This window comes from Trichechus manatus, unplaced genomic scaffold (assembly GCF_000243295.1).
Source record: "Trichechus manatus latirostris isolate Lorelei unplaced genomic scaffold, TriManLat1.0 scaffold00016, whole genome shotgun sequence".
Taxonomy (NCBI): domain Eukaryota; kingdom Metazoa; phylum Chordata; class Mammalia; order Sirenia; family Trichechidae; genus Trichechus; species Trichechus manatus.
The window spans coordinates 20,497,788-20,514,769 of record NW_004443952.1 but is presented as its reverse complement, the minus strand read 5'-3'; the positions used below and the strand labels follow the sequence as shown (position 1 = coordinate 20,514,769).

The window sequence follows — 16,982 nt, the reverse complement described above, 5'->3', positions numbered from 1 at the left end:
GGAGATAAGAAGACTTGAAAACCCTAACACATCTGAAGATTTTTTTTTTAAAGCAGATACTTTTATTTGGATGGAGGTCACAGTAGATTCTGGCTCTGCTTCTAACTAATCAAGTAACTTAAAAGAATCCCGAATTTTTCCTGGCTACAATTTTCTCATCTTGAAATGATGAGACTAATCCAGATAAACACTTGCCTGAAATGACTTGACTTTATGATTAACATATTAAAATCTGTTTATTTATGCTACCCAGACAAAACACATTTTGTCCAAAGCTTGAAAGACATTCCAAAAAGCTCAGTATGTTTTAATAAAAACAAACAATTTGAAACGTAGCACACAAATATTCATTTCAAATACTACCATATATACAAGGGTAGAGCCTATTTTTTTCATCTTCAGAAAAATGTAAGGTTGATTAAAAACATACACATCTCAAACTAACCAATTTTATAGAAAAACAATCCTACATTAAGCTTGAACAAGGTTATAGTAGTGAGGAACCACAAATATGAGGGCACTAAAAGAAGTTCTGAGCTACCTGAGCATCAAATGTAGGACTACAAATGACAGATGAAGCTGGAAATGTAAAAGGGGACCAGATTTTTATAAAGAGCTGGAGGCTAAGAATACAAAAATTAATTCTGTAAGCAAGGGATTAACATGGCTAAAAGCTTCTTTCAAGTGGATGATTCTGTGGATGCAAAAAAAAAAAAGAATAAGCTGTAAGACTAGCAACAAAGGAGCAGTTTTATGGCAACAGTAGCAATCAAAGGCAAGAAATAACAAGTGTAAAAACCTGGGCCATAGTATGGACTTCAGAGAGGAAAGGAGGGCATTTAAGAAGAATAAAAGTTACCTGGATTTGATCTTTGCTTTAAATTTATATATATATGTGAGTTTGGGGATTGCGAGGATGGGAGGAGTCAAGGGCTCTAGCACTAGCAACTGAGTGGAGACGGCAGTACTACTAATGGAGATGATGAAGAAAGATTCAGAAAATAAATTCTACTCTTGATATGCTGAGCTTAAAGCATCTCTGCTTTAATTCCAGGCAGAGATGGCCAACAGACAACTCAGTGTACAAGTGTGACACTGAGGTAGAAGTCTGAGCTATATAAACATTTAGGAGTCAGCAATACAGAAGAGGTTAGTGAGAATCCTGAGAGTGTATCAAACCACAAATGTGCTGTGTGGGAAAACTGGATGACGGAATCCTTAAAAATATAAAAAAATCAAGGGGTAGTTGGAAAATATTAGACCACAAATAAGCACAAGAGAAAGAAGAAGTTAGAAACATAAAAGAACAAAGTACATTTTTACACAAAAGGTTTAAGTATTGCAAAATGTCTCCTGGCAGGGTAAAATGCTGACAAAAAGTATTAAAATACTGTAGAACATTATATTGTATTTTTAACACTACGCAGTATTTCCTAAAATGTTAATAGTCACTGAGTGATGGGGAGGTAAATAACACTATTTCTTTATTTTCTAAAATCCTCTAAGTGAACATGTACTATTCTATAATCAAGAAATGAATCCTTTCTTTTTTTTTTTAATTAATGGCATCTGATCATTATATTACCCCACTGCTGCCAAGTTGATTCCAACTCACAGTGACCCTACGGGACAGAAGAAAACCGCCCATGGGGCTTCCAAGGCTGTAAATCTTTACGGAAGCAGACTGCCACATCTTTCTCCCGCAGAGTGGCTGGTGGATTCAAACCATCGACCTTTTGGTTAGCAGCCACGTGCTTTAACCACTGTGACACCAGGGATCCATACTATCATTGGCAGTGGGCAATTTCAAAAGTGCGGTAGATGAGAAGAAAGCTAAATTTCAGTAGGTTGATGAATGAACTAGAGGAAAGGTTACTGTAGGCAAGTTCTGGAAATCTGGTTGAAAGAATAGAGAAAGGGTTATAGCTAGAAGAAAACACTGATAGATGGGTGAATCAAGGACCCAGGACAAAAAGGATGAAGTCAAGGGTGTAAGCAGCAAAGCTTTGAAAAGAAGTATCACTTCATTTCTTGAAGAGTAAGATACTGAACTTCTACTGCCAAGTATAAAAACAAAAGCCATGAGGAGAAAGGTTGAATGGCCCGTTCCCTTCATCACCAAGCTCCCCATGGCTAGAGAAAGTCCTTCTAAGAGCTACATCACCAAAAACAACCAGACTTTTCACTCATAAGCAGTAATACTTCGGTTACTTTTTAAAGTCTCTCTCAGAAATATTCAGTTCACTCTGCAATCTAACAATCTGTTTCAAAAAGTTGTTGTATCGGTTAAATTAAGGAAAAAAAAAAGAGAGAGAGAGAGACCCGACAGGCTGCTCAAAATGTAGTAATAGGTACAGGCTATGAGCTACCCTGCTCAGTTTTTCCAGGACCATAACTGAAGTATATTATTATTGCAGGATTCACCTAATAAGCAATCCATTCTGATCTGCATACTAAAGAAAGGAAGTTGAATATCTTTTATTTTCATTTCTTCATGAATACATACAATTTCAGTAACATTTTGACTACCTCAAAATGTTTGAGTCCAAGGAGGACTACACTGGAGACAGCATTTTGTCAAGAGTGATGGTGGAATAATTCTTCGTAAGCAAGATGTTTTCACAAATCTAGGCTATCATGCGATACAAGGATGCAAACATGAATATCCAGGTTCTTCTTATAAGAGACCATCATTAATGCCAGCATTACAAATGTTTCTCCAGAAACTAAACAGCATCCTTAGAATATTTTCCCACACAGATTAACTGGTCCAATGTCCAGTCTTCATTTTGCAATGAGCCCTGACTTTGCAGACAATACTCCACTAGAATGCTGAAAAGATTCGCTAGGGAAAACTACAGGGTAAGAAAGCAACACCAAATCCTGTAATCTGCAGCAACAGATGTACCTCATAGCCTAGCCACCAAAAAGCCACGTCCCACTTAAGAGATTAACATACATATTAGCCATTATCTTAGATATCAGTAACACTACTTGTCATTACACGCCAATCTCGTTAGTATCCAGGTCCCTTTAGGTGTCTACACAATCTCCAGGTTTCATTTGTTCATTCATCCAACAAATACCTACCTCAATACTATTATACCCAAAACATGGTGCTTAACAGATATCTGTGCTCATAATAACTGTACCAAGGAGGTTTAAAGACTAAGTTAATCAGACATCACCCTTGATATTCAAGAACTTGCAAACCAATAAGGAGCTTCCCAAAACATGCCAACAAAGTTATAAACTTCCAGATTCAAACGTAACAATTCTCAAGCAGACTAGGATAATGTTTAGTTTTTAATAATGCTACTCCTAAGAACTGCCAATAATTACTATTAATATGCTACTAAAGTCTTTAGGACGTGATTTTTAAGCTACATGTGGTAGAAATTTTAGGTAACAGTGGCTTTACAAGTTTATTTTCTCATGTAAATGCAGTTTGAAGTTAGGCAGTCCAGGACTAGCACTAGACACTGATTAAAGAATCACAGAAATAACTGTCTCTCACCAGGCTATACAGAACTGATACCCTATTTCCTTTATGTCTGAATGCTTAGCACACAGTCCTAGTACAGTGTGTTGAACATATTAAATATCCAATAAACTTGTTGAATGATGGTGGTATAATCCATACTCTTGGATAATCTACTTATATTTAATGGTCTGCTAAATTCCAAACATCCCAACCATTATTTAATCTCATTTTGATGAATTATATGGACCCTCTACTAGAAAAAAATACAGATACATACAAGTCTACATTATTATTTCAAGAGTTTCAGAATTTTCTGAAACTTGCCCATAGACCCCAGATTTAAAACTTTTGTTCTATCAAGAAAATTGTGTGGTGGGAAAACAATCTAACATTTTACTTAAAAAAGTGTCTCCCCTGTTTGACTCTGTCCCCTCCAACTCCATCCTCAGAGACTCCCTAAGTTAATCTTTCTAAAATACAGTTTTGCCCCAACCAAAATTCTTCAATGCCAAAAGGATCACGGCTGAAAACAAAAGAACTCTAAAGACAAGTGGCTTCCAGCATTAAGACCAGTGAGTAGCAGAAACCAGGTCTGACTTAACTATGTTCCATATTCTCCACTACCTGATCCTGTGTCTTTCTTGTATGCTGTCTCCTCCAGTTAGTATCTTTCATCCTTTGTGCCATTTCTGCCTGCTGAAACTATATTCCTGTTCAAATACTACTCTTCAATATAGCTGTACCTGTTTATCCTAGCAAGAAGTGATCTCTCCTTTCCCATGAATTCCTATAGCCCTTAGCTGTACAGCTCTAATGATACTTAGGCGCCCTCATGGTGCAGTGGTTAAGAGCTTGGCTGCTAACCAAAAGGTCAGCAGTTCAAATCCACCAGCTGCTCCTTGGAAACCCTATGGGGCAGTTCTACTCTGTCCTATGGGGTCACTATGAGTTGGAACCAACTCAATGGCAACGGGATTTTTAACGATACTTAAGAGACCTGGTGGTACAGTGGCTAAAGTGTTTGGCTGTTAACCGAAAGGTCAGTGGTTTGAAACCACCAGTGACTCCACAGGAGAAAGATGCGGCAGTCTGCTTCCATAAAGATTTACAGCCTTAGAAACCCGACGGGGCAGTTCTACTCTGTCCTATAGGGTTGCTATGACTCAGAATTGACTCGATGGCAGTGGGTGGATGAATGACACTTATATACTGCCTTGTCCTACATATATAAATTCACTTCTCCTTTCAGATACTCAGCTATCATCTTTCAGCTTCAAACCTGCCCTTCCGTACTCTACTCTGTGATGCCGGGACTGGGAATCTGTGAGCCACATTTTTCCTTTGCAGCTGGCTCTTTGTCGGGTCTGCCAATAAAGGGGTGCTAGAGACTGGAAAGCTATAGGAAGATGGGACACTCTCCTGTTTGCTTTCTAGTCCTGTTTTTGCTTCTTATTACCAACAGTAGCAACTTTTCCGTCCAGCTGTAGTTCAGTCTGATAGTCACAGGTGATTCCAGTTTGCAGTTTTTCTGACAAAGAACCAGATCATGCCCCTCAGAAACACCTGCACCAGCCAGCTGTAACCCCTTTGCCAAGTTCTGGGTCCCAGCCCCGTACGGATTTAGCACCAGATGAGCAGCAACACTTTTCAGAGGTCTGAGTTTTGACTCCACACAGCCATTCCTCCAAGCTGCTGCTTCTTTCCTTCTTCTCTTTGTTCTCCCAGTCCTAGAGATAGTAGCTACTTCCTTGCAGTTGCTACCTCCATAATGCCCTACTGTTCACTTTTGTCTTTGCAAATTCTTCAATACCTAGTCAACAATTCTTTATATTAAATTCTGTTAAAACCACTGGCGTAGTTTCTGTCTTCTGCCTGGACCCTGATACACCGTTTCCCAAGAATAAAATCACTTAGGAGAGCAAGGATCTTAAGACATCTGATTATCTGGACACTTTGTTCACAGTAAGCAACCAAAATAAATTTTGAGTGAATGAATGAAAAACTCCTCTGTCTGCTATACCCTTACCACTTCTGAGTATATCCTTTGCAGCCTGCTCAAAGAGTCTCAGTGATTCTACAGCTAGTTCTTCCCTTTGGTATATTTAAGAATCCTCTGACAGACTTTAAGATCACTTGCAAATGTTTTTGCTCATTTGGTACAACTATAGTTTTAATGTTCTACTTGGTACTGACTTATCACATTTCATTAAATAACTTGTTCTCACATTTATTTGCTCTCACTTCAGGTAGACATTTAAAATAATTTCCAGGAATACAATCGTTTTAAATTCCATTTTGTAATCCATGACCTGTTTTTTTTTTTTTTAGAAAAAATAATTATTTTTCTCCAATTATCCCACTTCCTTCAGGATATTGATAATAGTTTCCAGTATCACTTTCCTCATGTATAAATGAAAGAACTAGTTAACTTTCAAAATACTGTTTAGCTTAAAGATTCGATAATTACATTGTACCTCATCCAAATAAACCACGCCACCTCAGTCAATTTTAAGAGACTTGCTCAAGATCAGTCATCCTACTGCTAGTTTTACTCTACTTCACACAAACACTTCAGAGCTCCAGATTAAGGTAAATTATTTTTTGATAACTTCACTTAAACAGCATATACACTTTTCAAGTCTATACAGCAGAAAAGATTTACAATACCTTTTATTTGTCTCTTTCCTTTTGTGCTTGGTTATTTCTTGTAAGGCATAAGGAAAATGACTCATAAAATGGTGTTTAAAATCAACAAGGTAATTCCTTCGAAGCCACGACTCCTATTAAAATAAGCAAAGATCAGAAACTCTGTAAGAAAAAGTAATCTAAAATAACCAATAAGGCTTTAAGCAAAAATTTGATAACTTATCAATATTCAACTATAAGCTTCCTATCATTATAAAACTTCTACCCATGATATAATATGTAAATAAATTTTAAAATCATAATGAGCTGTCATGGCATCCAATTTTCACCCACAGATCTTTTTGGTGCTTAAATAACTACTTTTACTTACAATTTATCTGCTGGTTAAGATGAGAAAAAGGGAGAGAGTAAATATTTAAAAATTCTGAATTTGCACCAACTAATGCAAAAGCCTAGATCACAGATTAACTGGCATACCGGACAGCAAGCTTTGCTTTCTCAAAATCACACTATATTCCTAACCATTATCCAGTTTTCTGCCAATGTGGGCAATGAACCATAAGACAGAAAGCCTCAAAATCTTAATCAACAAAATGGCATCCTATTTGAAAAAGCAATCTATAAAGCATCCCTACAGATGGATAAAGGGTAAGCAGCAACAGAACAAGCTCTTAAAGAAATACATATACAAGTATGAGTCCATAATGCTTTTCAAGATTAAAATGTTATCAAATACTCTTTATCTTGTATAGCATACTAACTCATACTAAACTTCAGCATGAAATAAAAAGGAAAAATAAAAACACTGCCTTCTCAGTTTTGCATGTACATAGGCAACTCCAAGGATTCACATCTGCCTCAAGTCCTTGCAGGAAGTCTTCTATAAAAAGTCTTGCTCCTGCAGTTGCCCCTGTAAGTCGGCCACCAAACTAAGTTAGACCAATTGATCTTGGAGCTTGTTCTTTCTTAGTTGTAGAGCAGAAGCATAGCCAACTATGGATGACTGCACAAAGCTTAAAAAAAGCTGCCAATTCTCTCCCAAACAGAAGGTAAATTTACTCATCAAATAATATGTCTTTACTGTCAGCTTTCTAGCAAAAAACTGATAAATAACCTGGAATTCACTTAGGTTAACTTCACTCACATCCTACCAATGACCACCTCACCTACAGTAAAGATAGCTTTTAGAAATGTTTTCTGATTTTATATCCTTTGTCAAGGAAAAACAAAAAAGCACACAGTAAGTTTGTGTGTAGCTTTTTCTCTAAAACATAGTAGTTTAAAACTGTGGTCTTCAGTTTGGTCCATTTCTGCTAAACTTCGTAATGTAGCACAAATGAGAAGATAAACTAGATTAACAACTTTCAAAATACCATTTAGCTTAAAGATTCAATAATTATACTGTACCTCATCCAAATAAATCACTCCACCTCAATCAATGTAACTATTTAATCGACAAATTTTTTTAAATCCTGTAAGAGGCCTCCAGAAAGTAGAAAGTTCCTGGGGCAAAAATAGGCAACAAGTTTACAGTTAAACCCTGGAATTTTTTTTGGAAAATGCATAGCCGATTATGCTGAATTCTAAACTACATTTATGATAAAAGGCATGACTAAGAAATTAACTTATTAGTTCTCACCAATTTATGGGTTTCATCATGTTGTTTAGAGAGTTTCCAGAGAATGGAAATAATATTAAGGACTTGCTGCATAACCTGAAGAGATTCTCGTTCTACACCACTTCCAACAGAAGCAGCTAGTTGTGGAGGCACGGCTTCAATCCAGCACTCAATTAGCAATGGTATTATTATCTCAATAAATCCTTTCAGATTTTCAGTAGATGACAGACCCTCATCCACACCACCTAGTCCTCCAACCAGGTACCTAATAAGGAATGGAAAAAAAAATTATTGATCAAAACTATTTATTATTCCTTTCTTAAATCTTAAAGTACCAATAAAGTGAAGCACCATTAACTGATAATTACATTGATCAAGACTAATAAGGAAAATGAAATTCTAAGATGACAAAGCCAACAGAGATGATCAACTTTTACTTTTCATTAGGCTTTGCAAGAAACGAATACATTAATATACTTTTAAATGACTCTTCCCATCAGTAAATAATAAAATCAAATTATGAACAACTGTATGAAAGACAACTGCATGTCTTCCCACCATTAGCCATCAATGGTCAGCAGTTATAATTCAATAAAGGAAAACTGAGTGTGGACATAACTGAAATCCTTCTTACCGTAGCCTGAACTGTGAACTGACATTTGGCTGTGAACCCCCATTTTCATAAACCTGGATGTGCTGCTGGTCGTTGGCATGTTCCTTCCAGTTGATAAAAATGGAGTTGCTAGTGGCATGGGGATTTTCTTTTTGTTCCTGAAGTCCTTCACTTTCTCTCAACCTACTGGATCCATCTGCCAAGGCCTGAAGGAATTTACTGAGTCTCACTAAAACTTTCAGCCTCCATTGCTGAGAAGTGAGTCTCCGATTAGGATTTACAGAAAGTATCCAGGATTGGGATCTGTCTCTATTTATCAGTCCTTTGGACAGCTGCTGATGAGAAATAAGTTCTACAAAATTCTTAAGCAATATACTGCTACGGTCCGTAATTAGAGCTGGGTACTGTTCCAGCAGAACGTCCAAAACTTTCAAAGAGTCCTCCTGAATTCCTTCAGTAATGTGAGTCATGGCACTAGAGAGATGGGCACTTACCAAAGGAAAAAATGGAGAAATTTGTTCAGCTCGTATTTTGGGGGCCAGGAATTGAAGAAGTTGAACTGCTGCTAAACGTACATTAGCATCTTTATCTGTAAACACAGCAGTCACTTCACTTAATATGTTTGAAAGGTGTGCATCAATTATAAATGGGTACTGAGACAAAAGGTCTTTAAGTCCAAGAAGAGCACTTTGTTTAACCCCAGCATTGTAGTGATGCATCTGTGACAACAAATCCTATAAATAAAAAAACATAGGTTTACAGGTGTGTATATATATATATGTATATGCACACATTAGATCATTTTCAAATACACGTTAACTAAAACTATCTGAAGCTCTTTGGGAAAACCGCTTCAATAAGCACTTTAAAAACATTATTTAACATTATTAAGATCAGAAAAGTCATTTTATCTTTAGAAGTTTCAGCTTAACAAAAACATAATTTTCAGTCAGAATTTTTTAAATTAAGCTGCATGCATATTTAGGAACTCTATAATTTAAAGTAACAATCATCATCACCATTTAGTGAACACCTACTGTCTACCAAAATTATGGTAGGTGAATTTACATATTCTTAATTTAACAGGCTCTTTCTGCCTGTTTTAAATGGTCTTCCTATGCGTCCTGGTTATTCAGAATATAACACTCAACAATTTTATTTGTGGAATATTTTACATAACTTTGTATGAGGTACTACTGTAATACAGGATCCAACGTGGATGAACCTCAAAAACATTATGCTAAGTGAAAGACCAGTGACAAACAACCATATATTGTCTGTTCCATTTATATAAAATGTCCAGAATAGGCAAATCCATAAACAGTAGATTAGTGGCTGACTAGTGCTAGGGGGAAAGAAGAATAGGGAGTGACTTAGTGGGTACAGAGTTTCTTTTTGGAGGGATAAAAATGTGATAAAATTAGATTATGATGATAGCACAACTCTGGAAATATACTAAAAACTATTCATTGTATACTTTAAATGGGTAAATTTTATAATGTATAAATCTCTATAAAGCTGTTAAAATCTTTTTAAGCAGAACTTTTGTTCAATTAACTTCAAGCTTTACTATGAGCTTACAATAAGCAAAGTGCTATGAGGATTAAAAAATGAATAAAACAAGATCTTATTCATATTAAGGGTTCCAGCCCTTAAAAAGCTATAAAAACAGCTGGAAAACTGAGATATACACTTCAAATAGATAAACAGAAGAATATTTCCAGATGATACAGTAAGTCATCAAGTAAGGATACTGTGGGTTTAGTCTAGCAAGTATTTCTGGAAGAGGTGGTAAAGACACAGTGACAGGATGAGATTTGGAAAACAGATGGACTCTAAACCTCAGGCCCTCAGCAAATTATTCATTCTAAGAGTTACGACAACTTTTCACAAAGACATAATGGCCCAGATGATGTCAAAGAAAATATTATTTTAACAAACAAGACTTATGATCTACCTTTATGTTGAGTTTTCTATTGTTTGTTGGGAGTGTTCCGTCCTCTTTGAGTTGCTCAGGTAGATGTATAGTCTTCGTTTTAAAGTTTGTATCAGTAGCATTTTCTAACTTAGGTTTCTTTTTACCAACTTTTAGTTTTACTTTTTGAAAATCATCTTGGCGTTTTCTTTTTTTGGTCATTCTTGATTGCTGTAAATGAAAAAAAAAATTACTTTAAAAACAATAAAGACAAGAATAAACATTAAAGAGTAATAAAAAAAATTCTCGCCTTTCATGTGGGAAGACCCACGTTCGATTCCTGGCCAATGCACCTCATGTGTAGCCACCATCTGTCTGTCCATGGAGGCTTGCGTGTTGCTATGATGCTGAACAGGTTTCAGCAGTTTCCAGACTAAGACGGACTAGGAAGAAAAGCCTCACGATCTACTTCCAGAAATCAGCCACGAAAACCCTATGGATCACAATGGTCTGATCTGCAACCAATCACGGGACGCTCAAGACGGGGCAGCGATCTGTTCCATTGTACGTGAGGTTGCCATCAGTCGGGAGCTGACTTGATACAGCTAAAAACGTTTATTTTAAACTAGGCCAACAGTAAATATTACCTAAAAACCAAACCCAAACGTGCTGCCGTCAAGTCAATTACGACTCATAGCGACTATTAAACAGGAAATTTAAGTACAAAAAAACTTAGTCAAGAAATACTGTAAAAGGTATCATTAATAATACGTCAACAGTCTTACCACTGGTTTTTCAAAGTGTTTTAGCCATGAAACCTTTTGTCAAACAATGTGCTAAATGCAAACATAATACATAAACAAATAAAAGCAGTTTTTTTCCTTCCTTGTTACCTGGGGGATGGGTACGAGGGCAGAACAGATCTGCTAGAAATACATTCAGTATCTATCTGCTAGGAAGCTCCTGTCCCCTAGAGGCCCCTGAGGAACCTTCAGCAAAACAAAAAAGCAAAGTTTGAAAACCAAAGCATTACTTAATACAATCTAGAACCGTTAGGAAAAGTCTGGAATCTAAGCTAGATACCTGAAAAATGGGTAAGAATCAGACATGCATCAAGAAGAGTAACAGGCATTTCATGGGAAACCACCTAAAGATTAAGAGTAGGGGATAAACCTGGTATAGGCAAAAGTGATGATACCAGCAGCTTGAATGCAAGAAGAGGTCTGACTAGGGATAAAGTGGAAACAGTATCCCCACCCCACCCCCCAAAAAAAAGCAGCATAAAATGAAATATAGAGTAAGAGAGGGATAAGTAACAAAGACCAGCTAGGTGACTATTATAACAAGACCATTAAAATAAATGACCGTGTCACTTTGTACCTCCTCCTCTTCACCACATCCTTTCAATTCTCCCCACCTACACAGAAAATCTTTGATCTGTGCCCTCCTACCCATTCCCAACACCAGGATTTTAAGGAAGTCCTTTCTTTCTACCCTAGACTATTCAAAAGCCTCCCCACTGGCATTTCTGTCTTATCTCTAGTGTCTACTCTAGTTCATGTGCTACACAGTCACCAAAGTGTTCTTTCTAAACAGACCTGACCAAGGTTCCAGGAGCTCTCAGTTGCTCCCTACTCCGTATACACAATAAAAAAACTCCTTAGCATGACATGTTAGGCTGTTCCCAAGGTAGCCCCATTCTTCCTCTCCAGCTTTATCTTTCCACAAGCTAATCTCTCTCTGAAAAATAGCCTCCTCTGCCTGGGACCAGGTCAGCACTTCTTAAAGCCTTTTCCACCCACTACAAATATAATAAATGCTGCCTTCCACTGCACACCCATTGGAATAGGTAAGTACCTTTGGAAAAAATAAAACTTCTCCTCATCTATCATAATTATCCTATGCCTAGCTATAAAAAAAGGTCACAATATCCATGCAGGTCCAAAAATTTTGAGTAAAACAGACTTGCATTGTTGTGAAATTAATGAAATGGCTGGTACATGACTAACCATCCTGGAGCTCAGGAATCCAGGAGCCTATGAAACTATGTTCAAATTCACATAATTGCAGCATTTTACTATATTAGATCTCTATAAGCTAGTATTTGGTTACATAGGTGAAGAGCGGACTGTAGAGCTAAACTAAGTTCTTACCCAGAATCTGCCACTGCCTAGCTGTCTGACTGGTAAGTTTAACCACTGTGCCTCAGTTTTTAATCTACAAAATAAAGATTAACAATAACTATCTCATACAGTTGTTATGAGGTAGGTTGAATGAGGAATACAAGCAGTCCCTGGGTTATGAGCATCAGACTTACAACCGGTAGTTACGAACCAACTCTGGAAAAGCCTATTATATTAAAAATTCGAAGTACATACAATGTTTCATAATAACAAACAGGTGCTACTTTACTACGGGCATCAAACTATTATTATTACTGTATTATTACGTTAAAGGTATTTTAGTGTATCTAGAAATGTTTAATGTTTTTAATACAAAGGGAACTACACTATATACTAAGACAACATATGACCAACTGACATTAGATATGGACCGACCTAATGGTTTGGATTTAAGTACGACTTAAAGACAAACTTAGGGACAGAACTCCTTCTAATCTGGGGACTGCCTGTAAATGAGTTCATATCTGAATTCACCTGAGGACTGGGAGACAAAATGGCAAAATGGCTTGCCTTATTTCACTTATCCCAACTCCAAGTTTTCATCCTACCCTACTTCCAGTTATCCTAGTCTAAAAAAAATGGGTTAAAAGTGAGGCCTTTAGTGATACTCACCTGGCCTCCTTTAATACAAAAATGGTTTTAATTAATTAAGCAAGCACACTCCGTGAGCTTTTCCTACAATTTCATTACTAGTTGATACCAGAGACAAGAACAAATAGTAAAGGACATAAATGGTAAACAATTAAACCCACCCTGTTCGCCCCCAATCCTCTGGGGCTCTTTCTGGCCACTACCAGATACGCCTCCAAGATAAACAGTCATTTTGCTTGGCCACACTAATGCTGTCCCTTCGTTAGAAAAATTAAGAGGGCTGACTGTCCTTTGACTTTTAAAGCCGAAGTTTTTATTCTAGGAACGCTTAAATTTCTACCAGCAAATTCAGTTACTTTCATCTAAGATAAAGGTTTTCATAGCACAGCAGATCAAATAATCCAACTAAGCCACTTTTACAGTAGCCGGTATTGAGTACAAGCTAAGAACTCCAGCTTTAGGAGCTCTCACCTCACTGGTCTTTTTATATCTATCTGTGAGTGAGTCCCAATAGCTTTAAAACTGAATTGCATATATTCCTGCTAATTTTGACAAAAGGCAGATCCTAGCGTAGTAAGATTTCAACCGAATCCCAACTAGCTTGCCGCCTCTTACCCTCCATAATTCCCAAAACTTCTTTACCCTAGAAAGTCAAGGAGTGAGCACACTGCACTCGGACTTTGTGAATTTCCTCTCCAACTCCCTACACTCACGAGTTCCTCCAAACTCTACTAAAGGGATCAAATTCGAGGCACCAGACTTCCGAGACAGCAAATGCCGCAGGCTGGGAGACGAGAGACAAGTGATGGTCCCGTTCTGCTCGGTACAAGTCACTTAAGCCTCCATTACTGGACAGCGAAAGAATGAGACGATTTATCACTCCCACCCCCCGTTTTCCGTCCAACATCCCAAAAGTGAAGACCCCGTAGGTTTTAAGCGCCTATCATTCCTTCTGTCCCAGTGGAAGTGGTCAGGATCATAGGCGGAGATTGGAGCCCAATCAACACACACAGGCCTAAAAGTGTCTCAGACTCAAAACCGCGCGAACCCGCCCAGTCACTTAAGGAGCTTCAAACGCCCTCGGGGCGCCCCGCCCCGCACTGCCCCGCTCCGTAACCAGGCCTAACTGGAAACGCGGGCCGCGTCCGGGACCGCGGGATAGGGGGCGCAGACCGGCCAGAGCCGGCCCAAGCCGCCTGGGCCGCGGACCAGGGGGCCACGGCCCCGCGCGCCGTCCCGCGTCCTGGGAGGGCCCGGCCCAAAGAGGCGGAGATCGCTCACCTGAGAGCCCGGCCGGAACCGGGGCGTGGAAGCCGAGACGGAGAACGTCCGAAGCGAGCCCCACGGGCTGACAGCGTGCGCCACCGGCCTCAGACTCTCGCTCCCGGAGCGTGTTTTCAAATCGTCTGGTCTTCACGCGGCCGCGTCTCCTTCCGCCGCCCGGAAACCAAGGCCCCTCCCCCGCCGCTCCGCACTCACGTGATCGCGGCCGCAGCCGCGCGCAACCAGGGAGGCGGGAGCAGGAGCGGTAGGTCCCGCCCCCAGAAGAAGAAGGCCTGACCGGACGCCCCCAAAGCTCCTGGAAGGGAGAGGAGGAGATCGAGGACTCCGGACAAAGCTTGACCGTTGAGTTTCCGTCCCAGAACTTCCCAGACTTGCATCTCTTGGGCAGTCATGCTGGCTACAACTAATTGAGACCATACCTCTTTTCACCCACTAGACTACATTCAGAGAAGAATATGTGTTGAACTCAATAGAGAAAGGAAAAGTTTGGGATTGCAAGGATGGTAGAAATCCTGGGGACATTAACCTGGACTAAGATGGAGCAAATAAAAATTACTTTACATAGGGCCAAATACACCTAGCAGAAGGAACTTGGAAGTCTTAGTCTAGCATTTTCCCTATCAGTTTCTCAGCAGTAAGATTTCTGCTATTGAAATTAGTGGGCCCAGGAAGTTAGGGGAGAAATAAAATGCCCAAAAAGAGGATAAGAAGGCAGGGAGAATGAGCCTTTGAAAGACAGCCTTTAGCATTAATCCAAAAAGCACACAATAATAAATGCTGGAGAGGTGGTGGAGAGACTGGAACACTTATACACTGTTGGTGGGAATGTAAAATGGTACAACCACTTTGGAAATCGATTTGGCGCCTCCTTAAAAAGCTAGAAATAGAAGTGCCATACAATTGAGCTACCCCGCTCTTTGGAATATGTCCTAGAGAAATAAGAGCCGTCACACAAATAGATACATGCACACCCATATTCATTGCAGCACTGTTCACAATAGCAAAAAGATGGAAACAACCTAGGTGCCCATCAATGGATGAACGGATAAACAAATTATGGTATATCCACACAATGGAACACTACACAACAATAAAGAACAATGATGAAACAGTGAAACATAACATGGAGGAATCTGGAGGTCATTATGCTGAGTGAATTTAGTCACAGAAGGATAAATATGGTATAAGACCATTATTATAAGAACTCAAGAAAAGGTTTAAACACAGAAGAAAACATTCTTTGATGGTTACTAGGGTGGGGAGGAAGGGTGAGGGATATTTACTAACTAGATAGTAGATAAGAATTGTCTTAGGTGAAGGGAAGGACAGCACACACTACAGGGGAAGTCAGCACAACTGGACTGGACCAAAGCTAAGAAGTTTCCTGAATACAATCAAACACTTTGCGGGACAGAGTAGCAGGGGTAGGAGTCTGGAGACCATGCTTTCAGGGGTCATCTAGGTCAACTGGCATAACAAAGCTCATTAAGAAAATGTTCTGCATCCTACTTTGGTGAGTGGCATCTCGGGTCTTAAAAGCTTCCAAGCGGCCATCTAAGATGCATCAATTGGTCCCAACCACCTGGAGTAAAGGAGAATGAAGAACACCAAAGACACAAGGAAAGTATTAGCCCAAGAGACAGAAAGGGCCACATAAACCAGAGACTTCATCAGCCTGAAACCAGAAGAACTAGATGGTGCCTGGCTACCACCAATGACTGCCCTGACAGGGAACACAACAGAGAGTCCCGGCTGGAGCAGGAGAAAGGTGGGGTGCAGAACTCAAATTCTGTAAGAAGACCAGACTTAATGGTCTGACTTAGACTGGAGGAACCGGAAGGCAGAGCCCCCGGACTCGCTATCATCCCAGAACTAAAACAATTTCTGGGCCAACTCTTCAGACAGGGGTTGGACTGGACTGTGGGACATAAAGTGATACTCCTGAGGAGTGTGCCTCTTAGCTCAAGTAGATACAGGAGACTAAATGGGCAGCTTCTGTTGGGAGGTGAGATGGAAAGGCAGAGAGGGTTAGGAGAAGGTTGGATGGACATGGGGAATCAGGGTTGGAAAGGGGGAGTGTGCTGTCACAGTATGGGGAGAGCAATTAGGGTCACATAACAATGTATGTGTAAATTTTTGTATGGGGGAAAAAAAAAAAGAAAGACAGCCTTACCAAAGACTGGCATTGTATGGAGGAAAAAGCACCAGGTATGGAGTTTAGACCTTTATTCAAATTTGTCTCTACATTCACCAGTTCTAAGACTTAGTAAAGCCGGCAACCTTATTGGGCCTCAGTTTACTGGGTAGGGGATTCACAGCGCTGATTTCTGAAGTCGGGGGAGACCCAAGCACTAGGACGAGAACATACTTATTCCATTATCAGAGATAATGAGGCAGCCTCAGAAACCCACTCCTCCTTGAACAACACAGCCACACCACCAAATCAGCCTTAAATCCACATACACATAAATAGTTGAGAGTTATCGGCATTATATAGTATTTAAAGAAATGAGACTGGATCAGAGGAGGAAATGTTTATTGCTAGCCAGACATAACCCCTGAACTCCAGACTGATAACTAACGGCTTACTCAACATTTCCTTTGGATACCTATCTAATAGATATCTCAAGGACAACATGTCTAAAATT

At 39.3% G+C, this 16,982-nt stretch overlaps 1 protein-coding gene across 6 annotated transcripts in view; it reads right to left on the bottom strand.

Annotated features, from left to right (window-relative positions):
- The window catches only part of TEX10 (testis expressed 10), a 47,712-nt gene extending 33,175 nt beyond the window's left edge, over window positions 1-14,537 (bottom strand). For 4 of the 6 annotated variants that reach the window (XR_002823281.1, XR_002823282.1, XM_023727463.1 and 1 more), the window contains exons 1-5: window positions 14,332-14,468; window positions 10,319-10,507; window positions 8,383-9,095; window positions 7,770-8,013; window positions 6,152-6,264 (exon numbers count right to left, since the gene is read on the bottom strand). Coding sequence is in view for 4 of the 6 variants with exons in the window: in XM_023727463.1 (XP_023583231.1) it covers window positions 6,152-6,264; window positions 7,770-8,013; window positions 8,383-9,095; window positions 10,319-10,498 (1,250 nt within the window). In the remaining 2 variants the exon portion in view is untranslated. Of the gene's footprint in view, window positions 1-6,151; window positions 6,265-7,769; window positions 8,014-8,382; window positions 9,096-10,318; window positions 10,508-10,586; window positions 10,633-14,331 lie in introns of those variants that run through there. The other 2 variants (XM_004372225.2, XM_023727462.1) reach the window with 2 other exon arrangements.
- Window positions 14,538-16,982: the final 2,445 nt, after the last annotated feature.